Below are 27,191 nucleotides of genomic sequence, written 5' to 3'. Positions count from 1 at the left end.
TTTGCGGTCACTCTGGCTTGTTTTGTTTGGTCTTCATCCACCTGCAGGGTTGTAGCTGCAGCAACAGTGACTAGATGAGTGATATCAGAACACAGTCACAGCTTTACAGAGTTACAGCGAAGGGGCGTTCTTATTGGTGTAACTGAATGCTATGAATGGGCTGTGAAAGACGTTATCTGGCAGTGTCTCAAATCAAGATTTTGTTATATGGGTAATAAAGTAACATCAGCCCCATGTTGAACCTTTAGTAGCAGGATTTAGTAATCTGTGAATCAACACAGTAAAAACATTCAATATATTTCATGCATGTATGTCATAATATATAGCAGACACAAGGTAGTCTCCAGCATCTCCAGTACACACTGAAGACTTCATACAGCAGCCTAATAGTGCTGAAGAGGATAAAGCCTGCCGATCATGTCACATCCACATGTAGAGGACATGGAAAAAAAAGAGCATCGTGACTTCTGTACTGACAGGAAAGTCACATTTGTTATATGTGTCTGGGATTTTAGATGTTCAGCAGGCACACATTCACATTTACAATGCTGCAGTTAGCAAAGAAGCCACGGTGACAGTTTGTAGTTAGGGACAGGGGTTTAGTGAAAGGTGCTCAAGGATTGGTCTGCTCTGGTCTGCATCATATTATTGTAGAAAATGAAGTTTTTCCCACTTCAGAGTAACAAGCAATGACACGTTCTCAAAGAAAGTAGTGGAACAAAAAGTAAAAAGGGCTTTAAAATGTAGTGAAGTGGAAGTAAAAGCACCAAAGAAATTGCACATACACACGTAAGTGCAGCTACGACGTACATCACTGTACATCACTGAAGTCGAGAGAGTGGTTTATTTGCGTTTGACGTCGCTGGTTTTCCTGAAAATGCGTCAGTGTTTCTGTAAATCCAGTCCCTTTATCACCTAATTAGGCCACCTTCTTCCACTACGCAGTAATTCACTTCCAGCAGAACTAGAGGCTGATTTGAGGTGCGTCACTCCTTTCTGTTTCTGTGACTGCACTGACGTCCCTTCTTCCCGCAACACTTGCTGATTCATCATGCCTATAGCCATCTACACTCTCTTTCATTACTCTTCCCTTCTGTTACTGGCTCTTTCTTCATTACCCTCACAGGCTTTTGGAACATTCTCATCTGTTTTATCCTCCTCATAAACAGGTATCTGCTAGGTTCTGGCCGATATTGACGACCCACAGTGTTATCAATGCAAATGATAATCGTCATTTATTAGTGACTTAAGCCCTATTCGAACAAGACTAGTTTTACATGGTGGGGTAATGTTATTTCTACTGGTGTTTCTCTTTACCTTCTGTAAAACAAGCAGTAGACATAACCCCAGATTATATTAATCATGTGTGGATTGAGATGTCAGTAAAACACTATCATATTCTGTGGAAAAGGAGTTTCTTAAGCCATGTTTAAGGAGTTTCACTGCTGGCTTGTGAATTTCCAGACTAATGACAACTAGGGATGAGCAACATGATGGTATTTTATCATTTTTGAGATAAATTATGTAACAATATGCTTTTTTGAGTGTATTGGGAATAACGTTAGTACTTAAAGAACTCTGACCACCTGCATATTTCATTACAAAGAGAGCATAACTACTCCTGTTTAAATGGATTTAATGCAGTACAGTTTGTAAAACATTGAATAAAAATTATTGTGGCTGTAGGCTTATTATAGTATCTTTATATGTGGTGCTACAGGTTCTTTTTTTCTTATCAAATCTCAGAAACTTTATAGCGTGGTGCATATTATGTATTGTAAAATGTCTTGAATTATCATGATATAATATTTTTGCCACATCATCCACCCCTAATGACAATGATAATGAGACAGTGCGTTCAATTAAGACAGCAAGGTAGATGGTTAGAATAAGCAAAATAATGCCTGAATGAAATGTTTTACGTGTTTTCTACTCATAGAATAAAAGCATTGTGTAAATCAAGTAGCTCTTTCCTCACTTTCCTCACTCCATCACTTATACTGAGATTTCTTATTGTGTGAATAGAGAACCAACTGTTAGTGAACAAAACAGCATTGTGGTTGAAATATCAGAAACAAGATATATTCAGTCTTAATGTTTAGCATGAGAATAACAAGTTGTGACACAAAAAGACTTTTCTATGAGGAGATGAGATGAAAAACGTGAGTAAATGAACAATAAGCAGTTCAGTTTTCTCAGAGCAGTGCAGTAACCTGCCACAAGAGGGCAGCAGAGGCTCATTTTTACAATACCGCTCAGCCTGCTGCTACAGTGCAGTTTTGGTTTCAGAAGAGGGGCATGGCTTATCCATGTAATAGATGGATTACTGTTCATCAGTCCATGAGTATGTTTAGAGTAAAGTTCCCCCTTGTTCAGTGGAAATTTACAGTGCAGAGTAAACCTTTCTGGTTGCAGTGCTTGGTATAAAAATGCATTAAGCTTTTTTAGATCACTGTACTTGTAGTGGCACACTTCCACCAATGTGTTCAGTGCTGGTTTTTTAATACATTATTTTTATGCACAGAATCGTTCAGCAATACCGTGATGCAATATACTGTTAGAAAGCTTGAAATCTCAGGATTCAATTCCTGCCAACCATTTTATGATCCGTTATTCACAGCAGTAACGATTGACTCATTTGCAACATGAGCACCGAATTAACAAACGCTAGCAAATCTGTGGGTCCTTACCTTCCAAGCCTTTCCACTACTCACAGAGACATCATAATGTCAGGCGGAAATAAACTTCCCCATTCCAGCCTGTTACTCTGTGTCAGTAATTCATACAATAATTCTGATGATTGAGAAAAAACTAGAGAGTTACACCTTTCAAATGAGACCAAGATCATGACTGTAGCCCAAAGTATGTTTGAACAGCACATCTTTTACTTGCCGTTTCAGGCAAAAATAGGGCGACAGTTAACAGGGTAATGCTTGTTATAGAGGTTGGCGATATAGCAAAATATAGTATCATGGTACTTTGAGATGTTTTTATGGTAATTTTGTGATTTTTATAAGGTTAACACTTTGAAACAGACACATTTTAGAAATTCTATCAAAAACTATCAAAAACTGTTCGTTGTTGAATAAAACACTGCGTGAAGTCCAATTGTAGAGATCTGATTATGCTCTCTTCGTTAAGTAATAGTGTTGCAGGGCCAGACGTGATCTTGTAATGGGAATGAGATGACTTATTAAACTGTTGTTGCTGGATTGAAACAAAATTCCCCACCAACAAGAGTATGCTCCTTCTAAAACCACCCCAAATCCTTCAAGTCTGTGCTCTTTTAACATCTGGAGTACATTGATAACACCATCAAAATAAACTATATAGCAAAACATCATCGATAGGTAACAGAACTGTTCTTTTGCAAGAGGTAATGTTTATTTCTACCGCATGTAATGTGTTCTCTGCACCCGCAGCACACATCTACAAGCTTATTTGGAGTTTTTCAACTTTTCATCCATGCTAACTTACATTACACACTGTGCTAACATGTGCTAACGACAGGCTTATTGTTCATTTTACAATTTAGGTAGGGGCACCATCGCCCCCTGGTTTGAGCTACACCTTCCTGGAGTGTTCATTGGTTCAGTAATTTCATACTTAGTTTGTTCCCAACCTATTAAGTCTAAGTTACCACCTTTATTTAGCCATTTGTCCCTGGATGTTCTTGTTATGAGATCACATCTGGCCTCCTGACACTATGAAGCATGTTTCCTTTAAATACTGATCCTTTAAATGATATCCATACTCAGAAATGCATATGGAAGCCACTGCATCACAGTTGAAATGTTAGAATGTATAATAATTGGTAGCAGGGGTGCGCAAATATCATATCACAATATCTAAAGGCATTTTCACAATATACAATATGTATTGCGATATTCTGACATAGACACGTATTTACATATTTCACTGCACTAAATCCAGTTAAACATGGCTAATTATGCACTTGTTTTAAGCAGGACATACAGATGTTCAGTGTGCTTTAAAGAGTGCTGATATCTGTAAGAACAAAACCTCATATCTCCAAAATGGTGATTTGATAGGAGAAGGAAAAAAGTTCTTAACTTGTTATGGAAGTTAATGTAATCATTTTTATCCAAGTAATTTTGGGCCATTTCTCTTTAGTCTGTTCAGCATGAAGTTTGGACACAGCATAAAGGGTAGCTAGAGTTTTCAAATTATGCAAAACTTGTGAAGGTTTTTGAGCAATAGCAGCAATATGCTCACAAAAGCATATTTTCTATTATAATAATAAAACTTATCACAAAAACAATAAAATATTGTCACTTTGCCCACCCCTACTTATAGTAATTTAAACTTATAGTAATAATAGTAATAATATTTATATTACAATATTTATAGTAATAATATTCAGTAAAGTATGTGCTACACAGTTCTCAGGCTGTTGTCTCTATTCATCTGCTGTCTAAATAGATTTTACATAATCAGTTATTTTTAAAATTGATTCAAATTCAGACAGAATTGTAGTGAAAGTGTTCAGTTTTCACTGAGTGGAATGGTTATGATGTCAGAGTCGTCCACCTCTGCGAGTGCTCCGTCTGTATTTGTGCGTCAGCATGGACTTGTAATATAGAGCCATTGTTTAACACCTCCCCTGGGGCTTGTTCACACTATGGCAACACAAGCGAGGTGATGAAGTCATTAGTCCTTTTGTCTGGTTAGTACTCTTATTCATGCTACAGCATAATGCTGCACTGACCGAACCCTCGGCTGAGCAGATCTCCTCACACTCTTTCTTACTAGAATGTTCCTCTGGGGTGTTATAGAGCGTTTCCTTCAGAATAAATATGAGCACAATATGATGTGAACGGCCAGGCGCTGGCTTATGAATCAGCACAATCTCCTTTATTATCCCCCTGACCTTATTGGCTAGTGATGCCGTTGAGAGTTTATTACCTGTAATTGAATATAACTTCCATTTCACTTTGAAAGGTAGAAACCTTTTGAAAAGGACAGTGTAAGGAGCCTAACTAGATTGGCTTTCAGGCTTTGACCCTTCAAAGCCAGCCGTAACAAAAGCATGGCTTAATTTGATATTAATTATTTCTCACTCGTAGCTCATTGAAACAAACAGAGAGGTTCTGTTGAAAGCCTGGATTCTAAACTTGCGGTCAGTGACCACACTTCGTTTATTTCATTTCAGTTCAGAGCTGCCAAGTTATTTATTTCTCAGATGTTTCTGAGGAGATTAGATATAAGATAAGCCACTTGAATAAGGAAGGAAAATAAGTGAAAAAGCCCAAAAGTTCCCAAAATTGGAGTTCTAAAAATAAAGAGAAAACGAGACTCCTAACAACCACCTGCATGACCACCTGTTAGACCACCAAAACTTTCCCCATCAGATAAACAGTGCCCAGACCTGAACATCACTGAATACTTAAGATGAAAATGTAACAAACTACTAAGATGAATTTTGGAGGTAAAAAATAGTTTTCAGTGAGTCTCCTGAAAACAGTGAACATACTAAATACTGAAAATGTGATATTATATTTAGTTGTTTAGGTAAAATTGACCATACTGTGCAAAAATGTTAGGCACCTAAAATGGTTTTAAACTATTTATTTCAGCCATAAGTGTGTTTTTGCCTGTAAATACACTGAATAGCACTAGAATAAATATGAATAAACAGAAATAATATGTGGTGAACTGGTTTTAAGATCACAGGTTTGGTTTCCTTATTACATTGTTGTCTTTTCTTGATATCAAAACAAGTAAAAAAGTCAGAAGTGCAGACTTTGAAACTTTGTATACAGAATCTAAATGGAAACTATATGTAATTAACAAATAATATATGTAATGAGGTTCTTAAATAATTACATTTAAAGTAACATCTCACAAGGCAAACATAGTAAGTCTACACTATTATGAGTTAACAACAACAAAAGGCTGTTTAACTGTGGTATCATATATGTAAATGGTGAGTTGTGTGCAACATTGCATGAATACGTATATGTGTGTGTGTGTGTGTTTGCAGATGATGGGGACATTCTTCAGTGGCCTTGCTCAGTCCGGAGCCTGGTGTTGTTTCGATGAGTTCAACCGCATCAACATCGAGGTGCTGTCTGTCATTGCCCAACAGCTCATAACCATCCGGAACGCCAAGGCAGCCAAGGTAGCACTCAGAATCTGAACACTCTGCGTGAAGGTAAAAGTCTGAAGACTGGAATAGTGGGCGGGGCTTTTCAGTAGGAACAGGATGATGTGTTCAATGTGGCATTCTGTAGAATCATATGCTTTCTGTAAATAAGAAATACACCAAAACAGCAGAGACTTCACATTTCACAACTTCTTAGATAAATAAAATCACAAGTAACATGTACAGTCTCATCCAAAAGTTTGAACACCCCTGGTCAAATTGAACGTTTTGTTGATATTTTAAGTTGCTTTCTATTTGGTACACATTACCTTGCATCTGCACTCATTGTCCATTTTGTCTGAAACACCTGCCATACAGATGCACTTTGTGGTTTACAGCAGAAGTGCATAACTTCGGCCCTGGAGGGCTGGTGTCCAGCACAGTTTGGTGATTTACCTGTTCAAACACACCTGATTACACTCATCTGTTACTTGCCAAGTTCAGTGGGTTTGTTTGAGTAGAAAAACCTCCAAACTGTGCTGGACACTGGACGACCAGGACAGGAGTTGTGCACCCCTGTTTTATGGCTATTGACGCTTCATCAATCACCCTCTAGCCTAAAGAAACAATTTGGCAAAAAATAAAAATTACACAGGTTTCCGCTTAACGCCTAATAGAACAGATCAGCCAAGACAAGTTTGTTCGCAAAATCTTCTTTACTTTAATAATAATAATAATAATAATAACAAAGACTGTAATAATAATTTCAATTTCTGCAGCACCGTTCACATACAGAAGACCACTTTATGCTAAGTACTACACAAAAAACAATTAAGAGAGAGAAGAAGAAGAATAAAGTATTGCTGAAAACAGGAAAGATTTAAGGTGAACTTTGAAGAAGGTGTGAAGAGATAAAGGAACAGAGCTTAATTTTTTGTGAACAATTGTTAAGACGAGAGCTTCATAATTTACGGGCCAAAACACAAAAAGATCTGCCCCCAAAAGTCATGTTAAAAAAAAAAAGTTAACACATCTACAGAGAATTGTTTCATTCACAGTTACTGTTTATTTGCTGAATTTAACATAATGTAAAACGTGTTATATTTATATGTGTTATAAAAGCTATATTTAAGTGTGTTCTCTGTAGGGGATGTGTTAACCCCTTAACAAGGTTTTATTACACACTTCTATAACATAAGAATAGCTCCATTAGTTTGCATTAAAGTCCCTGTAGTTACTCAATAATAAGCCTTTGTATGAAATAAACCTGGATTGTTAAGGGTTTAACTTATTTATACTTACAAAACATGTAATTTGATCAGATGTTCAGTCTTTTGCATACAACTGTAAGTGAAATAGCAACAAAAAAGTGTTTTCCTTTATTATGTCTTCTTGAAAGTACTAGTTCCCCCTGACCCCCCTTAACCACTGCTGTCAATCAGTAAAGTCTGCTTCTTTAGTTTTACACTGGATCTAAAAGGCTAATATTGCTATATAATGTAAGCATATACCCCAGCAATAAGCATTGTGCAAACTGCATGTCTGAATCATCACATACTTGTGTGTAACAGCTGATTAGCTGCACTTACATTTAGGTAAAGAGAAAATTGTGTACATTTGATTTTTTGACAAACTACTAAATGTTAGTAACAGTAATTAAATGGGATAAATGACGTTGCTGTGTGTCTCTGTTTGTAGCTGTCTCGGTTCATGTTCGAGGGCAGAGAGATTAAGCTGGTGATGACGTGTGCGGCCTTCATCACTATGAATCCAGGCTATGCAGGCAGGACTGAACTTCCAGACAACTTGAAAGCTCTGTTCAGACCCATCGCCATGATGGTGCCCAACTACGCCCTCATTGCTGAGGTGTGTGAGTGTGAGAGAGTGACCCAGAATATGTTTCTTATGCTAAATTGTCAGTTTAATAGGTGCTTATACCTTGTGCCTACACTTATTGGCCATTTTATCAGAAACACTTCCATACAGATGCACGTTGTAAGTTTACAGCTATTGACCATAGATGAGCAATTTCTCAGTCAATACTTTCACAAATAAACGCTATAGATGACATTTGTGTTATGTTGTTTATTTTTTTAAATAACTGTTAATCGTAGATTTCTGAACTGAAGATATGTTTAAAAATGGAAACAAAAGAAATGTGAGCGTTTTCTCCAGGGGGATATCTGGAGAAAAAATGGAAGAAAATGTAGGCTATAGGTGCTATCTTCTATCCACAGGTCTTGACCATTCCACCCATTCTTCTGGGTAAGCCTCAGCTTTATGCTTTAATCTGCTCTCTCTCTCCCTCTCTCTCTCTCTCTCACTGTGCAGGTCATCTTATATTCGGAAGGCTTTGAGTCCAGTAAGACTCTGGCGAGGAAGATGACTCAGATGTATAAACTGTGCAGTGAACAGCTCTCCCAGCAGGACCACTACGATTTTGGCATGAGGGCTGTCAAATCCGTTCTCGTCATGGCCGGGTACGCTGATCTGAGAGCAGTCTGAACGCGGTTAAGTCCTGCTGCAGTGTCCCTAAGGTCTGGCTAAGGCATGCTACTGAGCCAGCTTTGTTCACTGCTGTTAAAGCCAGATGAAAAGCCTCCTTCACGCATTTCACTGCTGTCAAAAGAAAATCCAGTAGCAGTAACCTATTATTTAAAAAAATAATGAAAAAATAAAAAGGGTCCTGATTAATTGCTAATAGAAATTTTGAACAGAAATGCTTTCAGTTCCAAGTCCCGTCACTGGTTTTTGGAAAATTTGGAAAAAGCATCTTGGACCATGAAATACATACAGTGCACTAACTACAACTGTAAGAATACATTCAGTGTGTTGATATTTGTGTCATAGCTCAACAGAACAGAATGATCAAATTTACCATTCAAATAAATGTCAAGTGGTGAAACTACATATTAATAAAAAAGTTTAAAATTATTTACAGCTACTGAGAACATATATAAACTAGTCTTTGTACTTGGACATGTTTATAAACCTTTGTCCTTGAACTTAAGATTTTTTAAAATAACACTTTTTCAAGAGTTTTCATGGAGTCACACCATCTGACTTACTAATCTGAACCAGCCTGACCCTGATAATATTTGTGAAAGGGCCACTGACTTTCATCGGCATTATTTATGTTGCAGTACCCTGCTCACTCTTTCTTAAAAGCAAGTCAGCATGAAAGTTCTTTGTTTTTGGTTGTGCCCCATGACATTTGAGGAAATAAGAAATTGCAGACAAAAGTTTTGTTATGAGTTGAATCCTTTAAGGCTCCCCTATTTTACAACATGCTGTGATTTTAAAGGTTTCAAACATAAAATCAGGCCAGTTCTATTTTATTTATAACTTTGTTGATATGTGGTTGGACACTGACCAACTGACATTTTTAGACCTGAATTGATTTAGGTCTAAATTGATAGACCTTCATTGTTAGACCTAAATTGATTTTGAAAGGAGGTATCGTGGAATAATATTATAGAATACTGGTAATGTATTGTTGCTGTCATGTCATTTTCTCTTGCTTGTCCTTGTAGTAACAGCATGTTAGTGAGTGCAGGTGATAGAGCGAGAAAGTGAGAGCGCACGTTTTAATGTGTTAAGGACCCCTTGCTGGGGTTAAATGTGTCGTATTTCAGCGAGTGAGTGAGTATTTGTTTGTGTTGCAGTTCTCTGAAGCGAGAGAATCCACACCTGAGTGAGGACGTGGTGCTGATCAGAGCGCTGCGAGACTCCAACCTGCCCAAGTTCCTCACTGACGATGCTGTGCTTTTTGGGTAAACACTCCATCACTGATTCACACATTCACAAACACTGGTTATCTTGAACACCCAGCGGTTTACTGATTTTTTTTTTTTTTTTACTTATTACTTGTCAGGGGTCCAACCAAGGCCAGTAGAGGCCTGAACAAGAGGCCAACTCTAATGTAAAATATACAGAGAATACAGAATAGCCAAGTGCACTTCAGCAGAAAAAAATACATTATGGAAAGATTTTCAGTAAATAGCTGCAAAAATGTGCATTACACAATATTTAGCCTCGCGATATTATCACCTGCAATGGAGGGTTCAAATTTGAATATATTTGAATTAGGGGTGGCCATTATTAACCCTAACCATATCAATTACCAAAACCATAATACTACGTTAGTAAGATAACCGAAACCTTTAGCTTTTTATGTTTATACCAACTAAACAGAACATGAACATTCACATCACAATAACCTGCAGCCTTTTCTGTTTGGAGTACGTAAAATTGTAACGTTAACATTAGCAGTTTAGTTGACGTTAGTTAGTTAGTTGTTTAGTTAGTTAGGTAGTTTACATAAACTCTGTAGTCTATAACTGGTAGAGTTTCTACATTTCTATTAATAAATGTTAATGAAGACGTGCTAAGGGTTGAGTTGAGAATGAAACTGGTTGAGGATGAGTCCAGCTCCGGAAAACAGGCCAGACATAGCTGGCATGCACAAGTAGGCTCTTGCTAGCTGCCCTGGCTGCAGGCATTGGTTCTTTTCTGCTTTCCAACAATTCAGAGGATACATGTGAAGTGGTCAGGCATGTCCTCGCAGTAGTGGTGAAGTTGCGTGAGTTGATTTTGTTGCGGTGAACGTCACATTAGAGGTCTGCAGATATAATATTTGTGGTACAGGACTAGCTTTCATTGTCATACTGAGGTTAACCAGACCAGTTGTGGGCAGAAGCGGGACAACACATCAACACATCAATTAATAAATAAATAAATACATAATATCTAACAGCAAACTACCGAAATGTAATAAACTCATGCTAAATAGTTGTGAAGCGACCAATCACATGAACAACAGGTGAATTACGTTCTTGTAGGCTAGAAAAGTGGCGGAACCTTCAGACAGTCAGGTGGCCACAGCTGTGGAAAGTGCAAGTCTGATATGTGACAGTCATTTTAATGTATAACTGAAGCACATGGAAAGCAGCTATTTGAGACTCCCCTCACACCAACTTCTCCAACCAAGCTTTAGTTTTGCTTAATAAAATGTTTTTTTTGCTCTTTCCTAGCTGTAGACCTGCATAACTTGAAAGCATATCATCAATGAATTCAATAAACCCACCACACTAATAAATTGATAATAAAGTCCCTTCAGCTGAAATGGATATGCAATAAAATCTAGAACTGTCTAGAATCTACAGTGCTAAATAACATGGCTGCACATGGCAAATGTTCGAAAAGCTTTCCAGGAATGACAGCACTAAATAACTTTAAACAGTGGGAACAAGCAGCATTCCTAGGCTTCCGGGAATATCCGTACAAAGAAACAAGCTCAAAATATGCACCATATGATGATGTTTAAAATAACTTCACCGTGCTGCATCTGAATTAGCCCGTGGCAAATATACAGGGCTGTATAGAGTTTGTGGCTTATTAGCCTGCCGTCTGACTCACAGGACTCCTTGTGCACATCCGTGTGCTTTTTCACACACCATCACACACCATAGACCTAACTGAGCTTCAGACATTACCCACATCACCCGCTAAAAGCACAGCATGATTTGTTTGTGCATTGTAGTGCTGTTCCAAACCGTGAAAAATTCAGCTATAATGCGCTCTCGGTAGAGCTTCAGTGAGGGTTTGACTGCAGTTTGTGCTTTTTTTGGTCCCGTTTATAAAGAGACGGATTTGAATTTGAAATGTGTTTTCACCTTTTTCAGATTCCACAGAAGTGTCACTCTGTGTCACACTGATTTGCAGTAAACAAACTGAAATGTCTAGAAATAAGCTAAACAGGCTAAGTTTGCTAAGTAAGATGCTGAAAGTAAAAAGGTGAAAGTGATGATTGATGGAACCTGCAAGTAAAACAGATCCAGTCGTAAAATCTGATGAGCCGTGTTTGAAGCCGTTGTAAAATACTCGATAAATGCAGGCCTATGGCTTTGCTGACTCCTGAACTCTGTACTAATGCACCAACTGACTAAAACCCACGGATGGAATGGAATAATCTGATACTAACGGATGAAGTTAGAACTTGGTTTTGTTCAAACTGAGGGTCGGACAGCTTATTAGCAACTAGGCTAAAGGGTAGTGGGCTATAACAGACTAAAATGTAGCTAACAGGCTAGCCCGCTCCTCTTTTAAAATTCAGCATTCACCTTTAAACTGATGTATTTACTGAATGATTTACAGTAATATAAAAAGTACAAAATATGTTATTTAAATGTCTTACAAGTTCCAAATGTCTGCGTTTTAGATAAGTCTTCCTTAAGTAGTACTAAACCAAATGTGACAAAACAAATGCGTGGCACCATTAGCTTGATGCTAACACAGCACAGGAAATCCTGTAGTGTTGCTCTCTTAAACTAGCATCATAGTTGTGGTAATTTGTTGAGCAGAAACTACTTATTAAACATTTTTTTCTTTATTAAACACTTCTATTTTTTTTTCAATATAATTTCAAAAATTTAAAATTTGCTGAAATATACAATGATAGCTGACTGAAAGTTCTTCCTTCAGCAGTCAAGAGCTTGACAATATTAGCATACATTTCTTTGTGGAATAATTGTTTATTGCAGTTGTTTATTGCAATTATTTGTAATTATTTATCATTTATATTTGTATTAATTTACTGTGTTGTCTTAGCATCAAGCTAACAGTGCACACATTAATTTTCCCACAGTGTAAAACAGATCTAACAAAAAGGGGGACATTTAAGGCACGTGAGACATTCAAGTATTATTTTTTTAATATTTTGTCTTTTTATATTGCAGTTTTATAATCAGTTATTCTGTAAATACTTTTGAATACACAGAATAATAATGGAGGAGCGTTTTAGCCTTTTTACATTGCACAGCGTACTCAGAAAACTGAGACTTTACTAAGTCTGTGTAAATGTAAACAATAGCCTACAGAGTAGGTTTTCAGGAGTTCAGCTGTGAGGTGGTCATAGGTTTGCGTATGTCATATATTTTACAACAGCAACTTAGTCAAACTGAGGGACCAGAAATATGTGTTTTATATAATTTATGGGGAAAAAAACTAATTTGCCCTTTCTCATTCATAGGGGTATCCTATCTGATCTTTTCCCTGGAGTGACCATTCCTGAGCACGATTATGGTGTTCTACAGTCCACCATCCATGCTGCACTTTGTGCCCGCTCCCTTCAGCCTCTGCCCAGTATGATTGGTAAAGTAATCCAGCTGTACGAGACCATGTTAGTACGTCACGGCGTCATGCTGGTGGGCCCCACTGGAGGTGGAAAGACCACCGTATACCGGGTCCTGGCTGACGCCCTGCAGGCCCTCTATGAAGCTGGTCACAAAAACCCCTTCTACCTGCCCGTAAAGACCTATGTGCTCAACCCCAAGTCCGTCAGCATGGGGGAGCTGTATGGGGAGGTGAACCCACTGACTCTTGAGTGGAGGGACGGACTGATGGCCCTTTGCGTGAGGGCGGGGGTCAATGACCCCAGTGATGACCACAAGTGGGTGATCAGTGATGGGCCAGTGGACGCGCTGTGGATCGAGAACATGAACACGGTGCTGGATGATAATAAGATGCTGTGCCTGGCCAACAGTGAGAGGATCAAGCTCACGCCCTCCATCCACATGATGTTTGAGGTGAGTAGGTAGGAGTGTAGGTAGGAAATAGACATTCATACTAGCACTAGTAATCGTGGCATGTGGAAAAGTCTCAGAACTTCATTAACTCATTAAACCTTGTGCTAGCATTCAGCAACCATGGACTCCTCTTAGCAGCTTGCTGAGGATCTGGAAATGAAGTTAATCGCTGCTTTCAAAGCAGCGAAAGACATATAGAAATATATCAAAGTGCTTCCAGCTCGCAATTTCCACGGTCTGACATATCATTAAGAAATGGCTGTTAAGGGTCACTGGGAAAGTCAAGGAAGGATCTGGAAGACCAAGAAAACTCGCAGATAGATAAAGTATGCAGAGAAACAGATGGACTACAGTCTGTAGTTGTAGAACTACAAAGTGCTCCTATATGGTAAGTGGAGCTGATAAAATGGACAAAGAATGTAGAAACAAGGAGGTGGTTTTAATGGCTGATTGGTGTATACATATGTATGCGTGTGTGATGTATCACCCAGCCCATGTGCACGTCAGCTTTTCTAAGCTACAATGAGAAAACACAGATATTATATGACATCATACCTGTGTTTCCATCACGTTCTTCCCATACACACTGTTTGATATAAGGCTGATACACACACTCACACAACTTTCCTGTTGCTGTTGAACAGAATTGTAGAACAAACTGTTTAATGCGATTAGACTCAGCACTCAACACACACACAAACACCTGCCCTATTTGTCTTTATCACACTCTCCACACACACTGTTTAAGATAGAACTGATAAACAGTCTCTGTCTTTTTCTCTCTGTCACACTCTCTCTCGGTCTCTGTCTCTCTCTCTCTCAGGTTCAGGATCTAGCTGTAGCCTCTCCAGCTACAGTCAGTCGTTGTGGGATGGTGTATATAGACTCTGAGGAGCTGAAGTGGATGCCATACGTGCAGACATGGCTAACAGGCCTCTCAGAGAAGGTAAACCCACTCAAAACCACCTGGCCTGGATATAAAATGCCCATCTGAAGAGATAACTTGGCATCTTTTGGAGTTTGCATTATCGTTGTTAAAGCAATTACACATAGGATGTGGTGCAAATAAACCGTGCAATAATGCATTGGATAGGTTACTTTCTATTTTGGAAAAGTGACAGGAGCAAGGAGAGTCTTACTGCCTCATTCAGGAGCTGAAACATTATAAGAGCTTTGGTGTATAGCTTAGATGTCTGCATCCAGTTTGAGCCTCAGGGTTTGTCAGGGTTTGGTCCCCTTAGTTCCAGTGAAGGGTAATGTTAATGCTACAGCATACAAAGACATTTTAGACAATTATGTGCTTCTAGCTTTGTGGTAACAGTTTGGTGAAGACCCTTTCCTGCTCCAGCATGACTGTATCCCTGTGCACAAAGCGAGCTCCATAAAGACATGATTTGATGAGTCGAGGAACTCCACAGACACACTCCAAAATCTTGTAGAAAGCTTCCCAGAAGAGTAGAGGAAGTTATAGCCACAAAAGGAGGCAACTCCATATTAATGCCCATGGTTATAGAAAGGGACGTCCACAAAGCTCATATGGGAGTGATGGCCAGTAGTCCACATACTTTTGGCCATATAGTGTATGTGTAACGGACAAGACACAGTTGGAGCCAGTTGTGAAGGGGGAGTTATAAATGGATACCAGTTGAAGGGCAGCGCAGCGAGGAGCAAGGAAACCAAAACATAAACAAGCAGCAGGGACACTAGGCTGAAGACAGAAAAGATGGCAGAGACTCCTCTTTTGGCCCAGAAGTGTTTTATTACTCCCAAAGTAGCACTTTGTTTTTTTTTTCAAAATAAACCCACTTAGACTATATATTAACTTATTGCAAACCTATCAGAAAAACATGCTCAAAGTTGAGAGTTCTTCCCACTCACAAGCTTCAGCAAGATTCTTAAAGGAGCACTGAGGAAATGGTAATGCCTCTAATAATCAGCCAGCAGGAGCCAGTGAGCATTATATGTATGAGCTTTGGCTAACATGTCTCCCCTGATCATTGGCCACACTGGTACTCCTGCAGTGATATATTCCTTTAATCAGCACTTTTAGAGTCATGCGGGGAACACATGAACTTTACAACGTAGAACAAAACATAGTGAGTCAGTTTCTCTGATTCAGCAAAACACTGAGCGGGTCTACCTGCAGAGATAATTGGGTTGCATTGTGGAATAATTTCCTTTTCATTGTAGGATTGTGATGCTGTTGGGAGAGTGTATTTAGTGCTGGGTATGTAGACAAGGAAGCTGACTAAGCCTAAACTGCCTAGGTTTAGAAATCATATTACAGATAGATACTACATATATGATATCTGAAACACATCAGGCATATGCAATATATTGGTGCATAGATACTCATACATATATAGCACATATATCATATGTTGTTATTATTATTACTATTAGTATTATTATTAATATTATTACATTAACATATTTCAAATTTGCATTAAAAATAGACATTTGGTAGTGGAAATCACCTAAACCATTGTCTAAACAGAATCCAGAAACACTGCCGCCTTCTCTGGGCCTGAGCTCATTTAAGATGGGCTAAGGCGGACTGAATAATTTAAGTCTGTATTAGTGTGTCAGTAGGAAACAGCATATTTTACATTTCTCAACATTACATTTGCTATGTCTTTTAAAAAAGTAACATTATATATAACGGACCACTTTCTAGGTTAAAGCTCTTCAGGTCTTTGTAGGCATATAGTCCAGTGCATAATAAAACAAATATAACAAGCAGCTGATAATAATCAGTGACGTTATATGCAAATTGAAATAAACTGATTAACTGAAACAGCTATGTAGAGGGCATAATCTGGTTAAGGGTCAACCACACTAAAATGGCGATGTTGTGATAGATGTGGCAGTTTAACCTTCAAATCTTACACTACGGCAGGAGTGAGCAGAGTAACAGGACATAAGGTGGTCATTCTGCAACAGTGAGGCCTCCCAAATGCAGAAATTTCACAGTAGACAGGTGTTCCAGATGTGCTGTCCAAGCTCTTCTGCAGAAGCACAAAAAGAATATGCAAAGTTGAAAACCTGAAATGCAGTGGTTGGCCACAGAAACTGAGTGCAGAAAATGTGAAGTACATCTGGCTTACTTTTCTTTGAAATTGGACAATGTCCAGCACCTCTCTCAGCTCAGAACTTGCAAAAACCACCAGGACCCTGGTACACCCATCCAAAGTTCCAAGATGTCTTGTAAGAAGTAGTCTTCATGGAAGAGCTGCGACCAAAAAGCCACTTAGCTGTAAGATAAACAAAGCCAAGTGACTCATCTATGTACAGAAACACAAGGACTTGAGTTCAGAACAGTGGCAGCTCTGAAGTGATGAGTCAAAGTTTGAAATGTTTGGCTATAACAAAAGGTAGTTTGTCAGCCAAAAGGCTGGAGAGCACTATGTGGATCAGTGTTTGCATTCAGCAGTGAAGCATGGTGTAGGTTCCCTGCAGGTTTAGGGCTGGATTCCTGCAATGGAGTTGGTCATTTGATCAAAATGAATGGCCCCCTCACTGCTGAGAAGTACAGGCAGATTCTTATCTATCATGCAGTACCATTAAGGAGGCATGTGATGGGTTCCACATTCATTCTTCAGTGTGACAGTGACCCCAAACACAAGGCCAAAGTCATAACAAACTCCAGCAAAAACAAGACCAAGGAGCCCTACAATAGATGATATGTCCCCACAGAGCCCTGATCTCAACATCATTGAGTCAGTCTGGGATTACATGCAAAGACGGAAGTGAGACAGCCAAAGTCTGCTGAAGTACTATGGCAGGTTCTTCAAAAGGCCTAGAACCACCTGCCAGTTAAGTACCTTAAAAACTGCACGCAAGTGTATCTAAGAGTATTGATACTGTTATAAAAGCGAAGGGTGATCAAACTAACTGTTGATTTGGTTTAGTTTTTTTTTGCTTATTGCATTTTCTAGCAAGTAAATTATTAAATACAAATTATGCATGTAATTATTTTTTTAAAGCATCCTCACTATTCGTGTAAGTATTTTAAAGATTCTGCTCTTCACTCAGATTGTTTTGCTGATAATATCATTTGTAATGGAAAAAATGTATTACATCAAAAAAGGAAATTGCAAAATACAAGCATTTTCTCAGACTTTTAGATGAATATAAATGGGACATTTTCATTACATATAAGTTTTTCTTGCTCAGATCTCATCTTTCTGCCTGTATGGTTCACATTTGTCTTTGTATGTGACCCATATTTGTATGCAGTGTGAATGGACCTGCACTCTGAAATGACCTGAGTATACACATGCTAATCAACAGCCTCATGTGAATCATCCATGTGCATCATGAACAACAGCATTAAATGAGCGAATGAGCAGCACAGGCTTTCACTGCAAACAATATTAGCCCTGTGTAGCACTCAGCTGTTCGTGATTAGGGGAGATGGTGAAAAAAGGCCAGATGCTTAAATGCTTCTGCTGTTTACTAACAGAAGCTTCAAGCTGCTATTGCTGCTGTGATAGTAATACTTGCATGTGTGGTGGCCAAAATAATCACATGCATTCTGGTCTAGCTGTTCTCATTAAGGTTGTATGTCTACAAATTAGATATGTATGTATGTAGAAACACATATGAAAGTGGCTCAGATCTGAATGAATAAACTCAGATTTTTGTGTCCACACAGCTCTGAAAACATCAGGTCTCTGTACCACTTTCATGCTACGAATCTCATGTTCTACCACATCCCAAAGGTGCTTTGCTGGATTGAGATCCAGTGACTGGGAAGGCCACTGAATAACACTGAACCTATTGTCATATTTATTAAACCAGTTTGAGACGACTTTTGCTTTGCTGGATATAGCCATTAGAAGATGGGTAAATTGTGCCCATGAAGGGATGCACATGGTCAGCAACAACATTTAAATAGGCTGTGGCATTCAAGCGATGATTGATTGGTATTGGGTAGGCCCAAAGTGTGCCAAGAAATCATTTTCCACACCATTACACCACCTCCACCAGCCTGGACCATTGACAAAATTTTTGGTTTTGGTGAGCCAGTGCCCACTGCATCCTCAGCTTTCTGTTCTTGGCTGACAGAAGTGGAACCCCACGTGGTCTTTTGCTGTTGTAGCGCATCTACCTCAAGGTTCAACTTGTTATGCATTCTGAGATGCTTTTCTGCTCACCACAATTGTACAGAGTGGTCATCTGAGTTACCATAGCCTTTCCATCAGCTCGAACCTGTCTGGCCGTTCTCCATTGACCTCTCTCATCAACAAGGTAGTTCCATCCACAGGACTGCCGCTTACGGGATGTTTTTCCTTTATTGCACCATTCTGAGTAACTCTAGAGACTGTTGTGTGTGAAAATCTCAGGAGATCAGCAGTTATTGAAATACCCAAACCAGCCCATCTGGCACCAGCAATCATGCCGCGGTCAAAATCACTGAGACCATATTTTTTCCCCATTCTGATGGTTGATGTGAACATCATCTGAAGCTGCTGGCCTGTATCTGCAAATTATTTTGCACTGCACTGCTGCCACACAATTGGTTGATTAGATAATTGCATGAGTTCCTAATAAAGTGCTCAGTGAGTGTGTATGGCACATAATTAAGTATAGATTCTTACATATATAACACATATAGGACATATTACCTTTACATATAGGTACTTACATATATATAAAACATATGGGACAGACTAATATATATAGGTATTTACATATATTTAACTCATAAGGGACATATGTATACCTCCACATGCTGACAGAGTATAAAAACAAATCTTTATGTGTATGTGTGTTTATATGTTTGTGTGTGTATGTGTAGATCACAGAGCCCATGCGTGTGTACCTGATGCAGCTGTTTGAGCAGTACGTAGAGAAGGGTCTCCAGTTCGTGTCTAAGCGCTGTGTGCAGGCCATGGCTCAGGTGGACATCAGCAAAGTCACCACCCTCTGCTGCCTGCTGGAGGCGCTGCTGTTCAGCGAGGGCTCTCCTAGCCTTAAAATGGTACACTCCATCTCACCTTAGCTCCCGACGTAAACTTCCACCACCTTCATATATGAAATCTGATTTAATATTCTGCACATGCTACCTTAAAATGAAACTGCCCAACGTATTCATGCCCTTTAATAGGATGGGTCAGCGCAGCCTGATTATAAACACAGCTTCATCCTTAGGATTCAGAGCAGAAGAGCTTCAAACAATATCCTAGTAGCCCATTTTAACGTAACTTTGCATTGTTTTGGAAATTATATGTATTACTGCTTTATCAAGTATTATTTTAGCAAGAATTGTTTAACCTTTGGAGTAATTCCCTTTACCCAAGATAAAATCACTGTAACCCACAGCATCCGGCGGCTTTTACAAAACAGTCGCAATATAAAATATGACAAAATACAAAAACATTTCAATAAAACATTTGATTTACAGTTAGTAATAATCACAATAACCAGTTTAGGCAACCATGCACTGCTGAAAGAAGACGGGAATTTTCAGTCAGAATGTAGTCATTCATGAACACTTTATGTTTTTGTCATATAATAATAGAAACCACATTAAATAGTAGTGTCTAATGCAGAAACCTTCGCCTTGTAAGTAGGTTTTGCTCACTGAATTAATGCCACATTGATAATATTGATTTCTACAAGCAGCAACTCTATGTGATTTTCTAGTATTGTCTTATCATCAAGCTAATGGTGTCAAACTTAGCTTGATGATAAGTTCTATGATAAGACACTTAGTTTTAACCACTAACACAGACATTTGCAGCATATAAGATTCTTTTGTTTTCATATTGCAATTTTGCAGTGAATTATTCAGTAAATACCTTAAGTCAGTTCTTAACGTTGAATTAATGGAGTAGCAGTCAAGCCTATTAGCTATTATCTTTTAACCTGTAAACCCTGCTATTTATTAGCATAGTTTTTAAGACTTGGCTTGGAAATGGGAACCTCCATTCACTGAGGCTACAAAGTGGTTAAAATAGTATAACAGTAATGATAACAATAGTGATATAAGTGACAACCTTCTCAAAACAGTGAACTGTATGGTTAAACAGAATGGTTATGGTTAAAGGTGGGATATTCTGAGTTATGAGCTTTCACAATCCTCTAAGTACCATAAAAAAGATGGCTCTTTAAAGGTTCTTTAGCAAAGAAAAGAGTTCTATATAGAACCATGAACACTCAAAGAAATTAAATCGTTCTTCAGATTGATGGAGAATGTGTTGTAGATGGTTTTGATATAGAACCTTTTCTATTATTACTAGCTTGGCATTGTAACAATAGATGGGTTCTGTGAGTGTTCATAGTTCTATATAGAACTATTTTCTTTACTAAAGAACCCTTCAAGAACCATCTTTTTTAAGACTGTAGGTGTGAGTTACAAACTCACTAGTATTAGATAATTATTTTGAATGTTTACCTAAAGTACAACAGGTTCTAGATAGCCAGTCTAAATTACACAGTTAAGCTGACATAGTAAAAGACCACATCATTTTTGGAGTAACAAGGTAATAAATGCTGACATACACTAAATATCACTCCGATGTGATATATTGAAGAAGGAAATTGTGAAGGAAGTGCAGAGTAAGTTATATGGCAAACAATGATGAAACAAAATACAAAGATTTCTGAAGTTTTCTGAAGTAAACTGTGAAGAGTCAGTAATAAACCGTACTTTTTTATAGCCCAGATTCAGTTTTGTTTATAGATAGTAGACAGTTATATACTGCGGAAGAGTCTTTATACTTTATTTGTATATATTGTAATATTTTTATGCCACGTAACTATACTGTGTTGTGGAACTCACCATCATTTTACCTAAAATAATTATCTAGGAGTTTGTACCTCACACTTATCTGGTTAATACCTAAAACCTGAGGGAGAGTAAAAATAAAAGCATTACCATTTTTACTTCATCTATCAATACTTTCAAAAAGTATGTATTGTCACACTTTTAGAGAGCACTGTATGATGGGAAATAAGAATGTAGAACGACTCAAGCATCCATATAAAATGCATAAAACAAAAAAACAAAAAACAAAAAAACAAACACAGTTCATATCCCCCGGGTGCAGAATGACATGATGGAAAACGAGTGAACGTCTCGACCTCAGGCACAAGTGAGCACATTCTAAATGTCCTCTGATGTGTAATGACACTTATTTGCACATTCTGCTGCCTGTACTGTAGCATCACAATAAGGCATATTTGTGTGTGCGTGTAAACAGGACTCCAGCAGGCTGAACAGTGTGCTCTGCCAGACGTTCGTCTTCTGCTACCTGTGGGCGGTGGGGGGCAATCTGACAGACAGCTGCTGGGACGCCTTCGACACCTTCGTCAGGCAGCAGTTTGAGGACAACAATGATGCAAAGGTAAAAGCGGCTATGTGAAACATTACAGTAAGAAGGACCCCACTAACACCTTCATTTTTCAACATTTTCCGCCTAATTCAGTCATGAAGATAAATGTTCAGAATGGTTCTCTGGAGAGGAACTGATTTCTTTACAGTGGTGGTGATATGAACCAGCGGTTATGATCTCTTTGCGATGCAAATATAGCCATTTTGTTTTTATAGCTTTTCTATAAAAATATTTTATATATAGTTTTTGTATGTAATGTTGAAAGTCATAAAATCTGCACAGAACGTTTTCTTTGGGTACTGCTTTGCTTTACAGCAGTCTGCATGTACCACTCCTCTGTGAATGAACTTTTAAAAATTTAGCCCAAAAGCTTATCCCAAACCTACTGAGAAACAGTGTCTCAATGTCATCAAACAGCGCATTCTCAACCTTTCATGTCACATTTTTTAGTAATGTAGCTAATTATTAAATGCAAGTTACCATTAGCTATTCAAGTAACTTTAGTTGAAAATTACTTTGCATTAATTACATAGATAGCTTTTTGCTAGCTAGCCAACTAAATTTAGACAGAAGCTACACTGCATTAAATACCCAGCTAGGTATCACTATTTAGCCAACTAACTTTATTTAACTACACTACATGAACTACCTAGCTGGTTATCACTTACTAGCCAACTATCTTTAGCTAAAAGCTACACTGCATTAGATACCTAGGTAGTTATTGCTAGCTAGCCAACTAACTTTAGCCAAAAACGAAAGTTCAAACTACCTAGTTATCGCTACCTAGCCAACTAACTTCATGACAAAAACTGCACTACAGGAACCCAACTATCTAGTTATTGCTAACTTTAGCTACACCTACACTGCAGTAAATACCTGGCTAATTATTGATAGCTAGCTAACAAGATTTAATCAAGAACTATACTGCATTAACTACCTAGCTAGTTAGTGCGATTTAGCCACCCAACTTTAGCTAAAATCACACTGCATTAACTAGCTAGCTTGCTAGCATGTCTGTATATCTAGTCCATTTTATGAGGTTATCAAAAAGATAGCTGTCTTGTTTATGGACAAAAACCCTTTACCACTTGTAACTGTTTACAACAGATAATTAAGGATAGATCGTTCTACAGAATTGGTTCAAAGTCAGAGTTAAAAACACAATTTAGATTTTTAACTGACTTGGACTTTAGACTAAAATCATTTTGTTTTATCTCTATACCTTAATTATGTTTAATTTATTAAAACAAATGAATGAACATTACATTTTGTCACTAACAAAACATTTGTAACACTCCCGAAACACTACCAAATGTTTCGGTAGTGACTGTTTCGGTTGTGACATTTTTAGCTATTTTTCTGCAGAACTCAAAAACACTAGGCGGTACATGACTATCAAACACAGCTTTGAACAGTTTTATGCATATAAAATCATAGCATTTTTCATTAAAACACAAAAAGTTTACTTTACTGCCGAAAATATGTGTTTCGGTAGTGACAATTCTTAATATTCCACACTGACTTTCAGGCTTCGGGACACATTTACTTCGAAACAATGAGATCTAACTGCTCACCATGTGGCCATGAGGGACAGGGTCTCAGTCTCACTTCCTGCTCTAAAATGCAGGGGTGTGGCTAAAATGAGGCTCCGCCCACAGACTAAAACTCTGTGTTTCAGGGGTGACATAATATTTCATTGTTTGTTTTATAGTGTTTTCGGTGGAATGCTTCAAATACAATACATGTAACTGTGACAAACACCTTGTTGTGAATCAAATCCCGCTGCAGAAAGATCTGTTTAAAACTCGCAGTCATGAAATTATTTACACTGCAAATCCATGTTTTGCTCAGATATAAAGTTCCCTGATGAAAAGGTGATGGTGCTCTACTCGCTCCACTGATCATGCTGCTGCGCCCACAGCAACACTGTCATTCCCTGATGATGATGTTACCATCACTGTCTCTTTATGATAACATCTGGCAGACTCTCCGCTATTTAACTTTTGGCAAAGCGGAGGACATTAAACTGAATGTGACGCGCTTTGGCAGAACGCTCTATTTATAATTTGACGACTTCCTTTGACTCTCCAAAAGACTTTCTAAAGACTCCCCATCTGATAGCAGCCCCTCGATATTTCACGAGAGGAAGACTGAAGAAAAACAATCTGTCCCGGAGCTTCCTGTGAGGATGGAGGGAGCGGGGGGGATATTTATTTCAGAAGGTCAGAGAGGGACAGGTGGAGGCATTAATAGTATTCCATAAAGAAAGAGAGAGAGAGAGAGAGAGAGAGAGGGTCTGAATACGAAATTGACCAGTGGTGGAGACATTGAGGGGGAGAAGGAAGCCTCACTTTAGCCTGAAGGCCTTTTCCTCAGTTTTGTGTCTTATCTTTTCCTTTTCTTTCACTCTGTTTTATGTCTCAAGTTATTTTCTTTCGGTATGAAAGGAAACACAGACAGCTGGACTCTATGTGGTAGAAGTATAATATCACCTCTTAGACAACGCGGAGCTGCATTAATGTTGAAACTAGTTGAAAAAATACATGTAATAGAAAAGCAACGGGGCAGTCCTGATTCAGGCTGTGCTCTTGTGAAAAAAGCATGTATGTGTACTTAAATGTGCACTTAATATGAATATTATATCCTTTTATTGTTTACACACGTAAAACGATGTTTTTTCAAGGGTTCTTTAATAAAGGCAATACTTGCATGAGTTCTTTGCATGATGAAATAGTTCTTCAGATTGATGGAGAATGCATTGTATTTGGTTCGATATAGCACCTTTTTGAAAATGGTTCTATATAGCACCAAAAAGGGCCCTTCTATTGTTACAAGCTTGACATCAGACAATCTCTGAACAAATTCCTAACAGTTCCCAAAGCTACACTCTTAAAATAGATTCAGGGGTTCTTTAGTAAAGACAAATGGTTCTATATTGAACCATGAACGCTCAAAGAACCATTTGCATGCTTAAAGGGTTCTTTGCATTGTAAACAGTTTCTTTAGATTGATGGAGAATGTTGTGTATGGTTCTATATAACACCAAAAACGTTTTTTCTTTTGTTGCAAGCTTGACATCATAACAACAGAAGAACCTTTTTGGAGCTATATAGAACATGTTTCAAAAAGGTTCTATATAGAGCCATATACAACACATTCTTTCACAAGTCAAGGAATGCTTTAAGCGTGCAAATGGTTATTTGAGTATTCATGGTTTCTGTATAGAACCGTTTGTCTTTACTAAAGAACCTTCAAAGAAACATCTGAGTGTAGCGCAAACTGCAGCCAGACTTCAGGACATATTACATAACATTTCAGAGAATGGGCCTTAGATTAACGTACAGTGCATTGCTGAAATATTTATTAAAGGTTGTGGTGCTCCGTTGCATTTTGGCCTCTAACAAACAAATTACTCTTCTTTACTTTCTGCCATTCTGCACTCTTAAAAGTGATGATGCTTCAAGGGCTCTTTAGCAAAGAAAATGGTTCTATATAAACCATGAACACTCAAAGAACCCTTTGCATGATTAAAATGTACATACAGCTAAACAGTTGTGTTTAGAACCGTGAGTTCTATATAGAAACATTTAATGCTCAAACATTTCAAATGGCTCTTTGCATGGTAAAAAATTGTTCAGATTGATGAAGAATGTGCTGTAGATGGTTCTGTATAGAACCTTTTTGACAATGGTTCTCTATTGCACCAAAAAGGGTTCTTCTATTGTTACAGTGTCAGGCTTGTTCTATATATAACCGTCAATAGAACGTTCATGCACATTTTCCATCAATCCAAAGCAAAGAACCATTTCATAATGCAAAGAACCCTTTTAATTATGCAAAGGGTTCTTTAAGTGTCCATGGTTCTGCCTAGACCTATATATATATATATATCTCACTGAATATACTGTGTAAGAAATTGCTATATGTGTCAGGTCATAGTACAGTATGTGTCAATTGAAGCCATAGATGATGAACTCCCAACAGTTTAGAGCACCAGCCAACTAGCTTAATAGCAGCGAGCCTTAAGGCTGTATATTTTGCCATTATTTTGGAATGATTTAAAATGAAACACAAATCATGAGCAGAACTTTGGTTCATTGAGTTGGTTTGTCATTTTTTTATGAACAAGTCAAACATTGTTGCCTTTGTTATTCAAATGTAATCAGCCAAGTAACAAATAAGGATTTGAAAATGCTGAAATTCCTATGAAAAAGATACTTGAACTTTTTTTTAAACATATCAACATTGTTATATTAATAACACGTTTTCATGGTTTAAGTGGGGTCACGCACTTAAGAGCAGCTTCACCATGACTCAGTAATGACCATTCTTTTTCAATACTTGTCAAAGGGCTACTGACCTTGGCATTGCAGCATGAAATATGCAATACCCCTCCCATTCTTTCCTAAAAGCATGTCAGAAGTCCTTTGTTGTCGGTTGTACTGCATGACATTTGAGGAGATCAGAATGTGTAGACAAACGTTTTTCAGTGAGTTGAAAACTTTTTTAATCTGCCCTATTTTTCAATATGATTTTAAAACTACTACCTTCTTATTATAATTCACTTCATCTGCATATACATCAATCGGCCACTTCATAAAAACCACCTCCTTGTTTCTACACTCATCATCCATTTTATCAGCTCTACTTACCAAATGGGTGCCGTTTGTATTTCTACAATTACAGACTGTAGTCCACCTGTTTCCCTGCATACTTGTTAGCCCCCTTTCACCCCGTTTCTCAATAGTCAGGACCCCCACAGAGCAGGTACTGTTTGGGTGGTGGATCATTCTCAGCACTGCAGTGACACTGACGTGGTGGTGGTGTGTTAGTGTGTGTTGTGCTGGTCTGAGTGGATCAGACACAGCAGTGCTGCTGGAGTTTTTAAACACCTCATTGTCACTGCTGGACTGAGAATAGTCCACCAACCAAAAACATCCAGCCAACAGCGTCCTGTGGGCAGCGTTCTGTGACCACTGATGAAGGATTAGAAGATGACCAACACAAACTGTGCAGCAGCAGATGAGCTATCGTCTCTGACTTTACATCTAGAAGGTGGATCAACATGGTCAGAGTGTCTAATAGAGTGGACAGTGAGTGGACACAGTGTTTAAAAACTCCAGCAGCACTGCTGTGTCTGATCTACTTGTACCAGCA

The 27,191-nt window shown here is 38.2% G+C and overlaps 1 protein-coding gene across 1 annotated transcript in view; it reads left to right on the top strand.

The window, feature by feature from the left end:
* The window catches only part of dnah6 (dynein, axonemal, heavy chain 6), a 139,079-nt gene that overhangs the window by 32,060 nt on the left and 79,828 nt on the right, over positions 1-27,191 (top strand). Inside the window, exons 31-38 of the mRNA XM_036582911.1 lie at positions 6,005-6,142; positions 7,805-7,972; positions 8,438-8,586; positions 9,772-9,879; positions 13,137-13,692; positions 14,516-14,638; positions 19,496-19,678; positions 21,903-22,046. Coding sequence (XP_036438804.1) covers positions 6,005-6,142; positions 7,805-7,972; positions 8,438-8,586; positions 9,772-9,879; positions 13,137-13,692; positions 14,516-14,638; positions 19,496-19,678; positions 21,903-22,046 — 1,569 coding nt within the window. The remainder of the gene's footprint in view (positions 1-6,004; positions 6,143-7,804; positions 7,973-8,437; positions 8,587-9,771; positions 9,880-13,136; positions 13,693-14,515; positions 14,639-19,495; positions 19,679-21,902; positions 22,047-27,191) is intronic.

Source organism: Colossoma macropomum, unplaced genomic scaffold (assembly GCF_904425465.1).
Source record: "Colossoma macropomum unplaced genomic scaffold, Colossoma_macropomum, whole genome shotgun sequence".
Taxonomy (NCBI): domain Eukaryota; kingdom Metazoa; phylum Chordata; class Actinopteri; order Characiformes; family Serrasalmidae; genus Colossoma; species Colossoma macropomum.
This window is presented reverse-complemented; position numbering and strand designations above follow the sequence as displayed.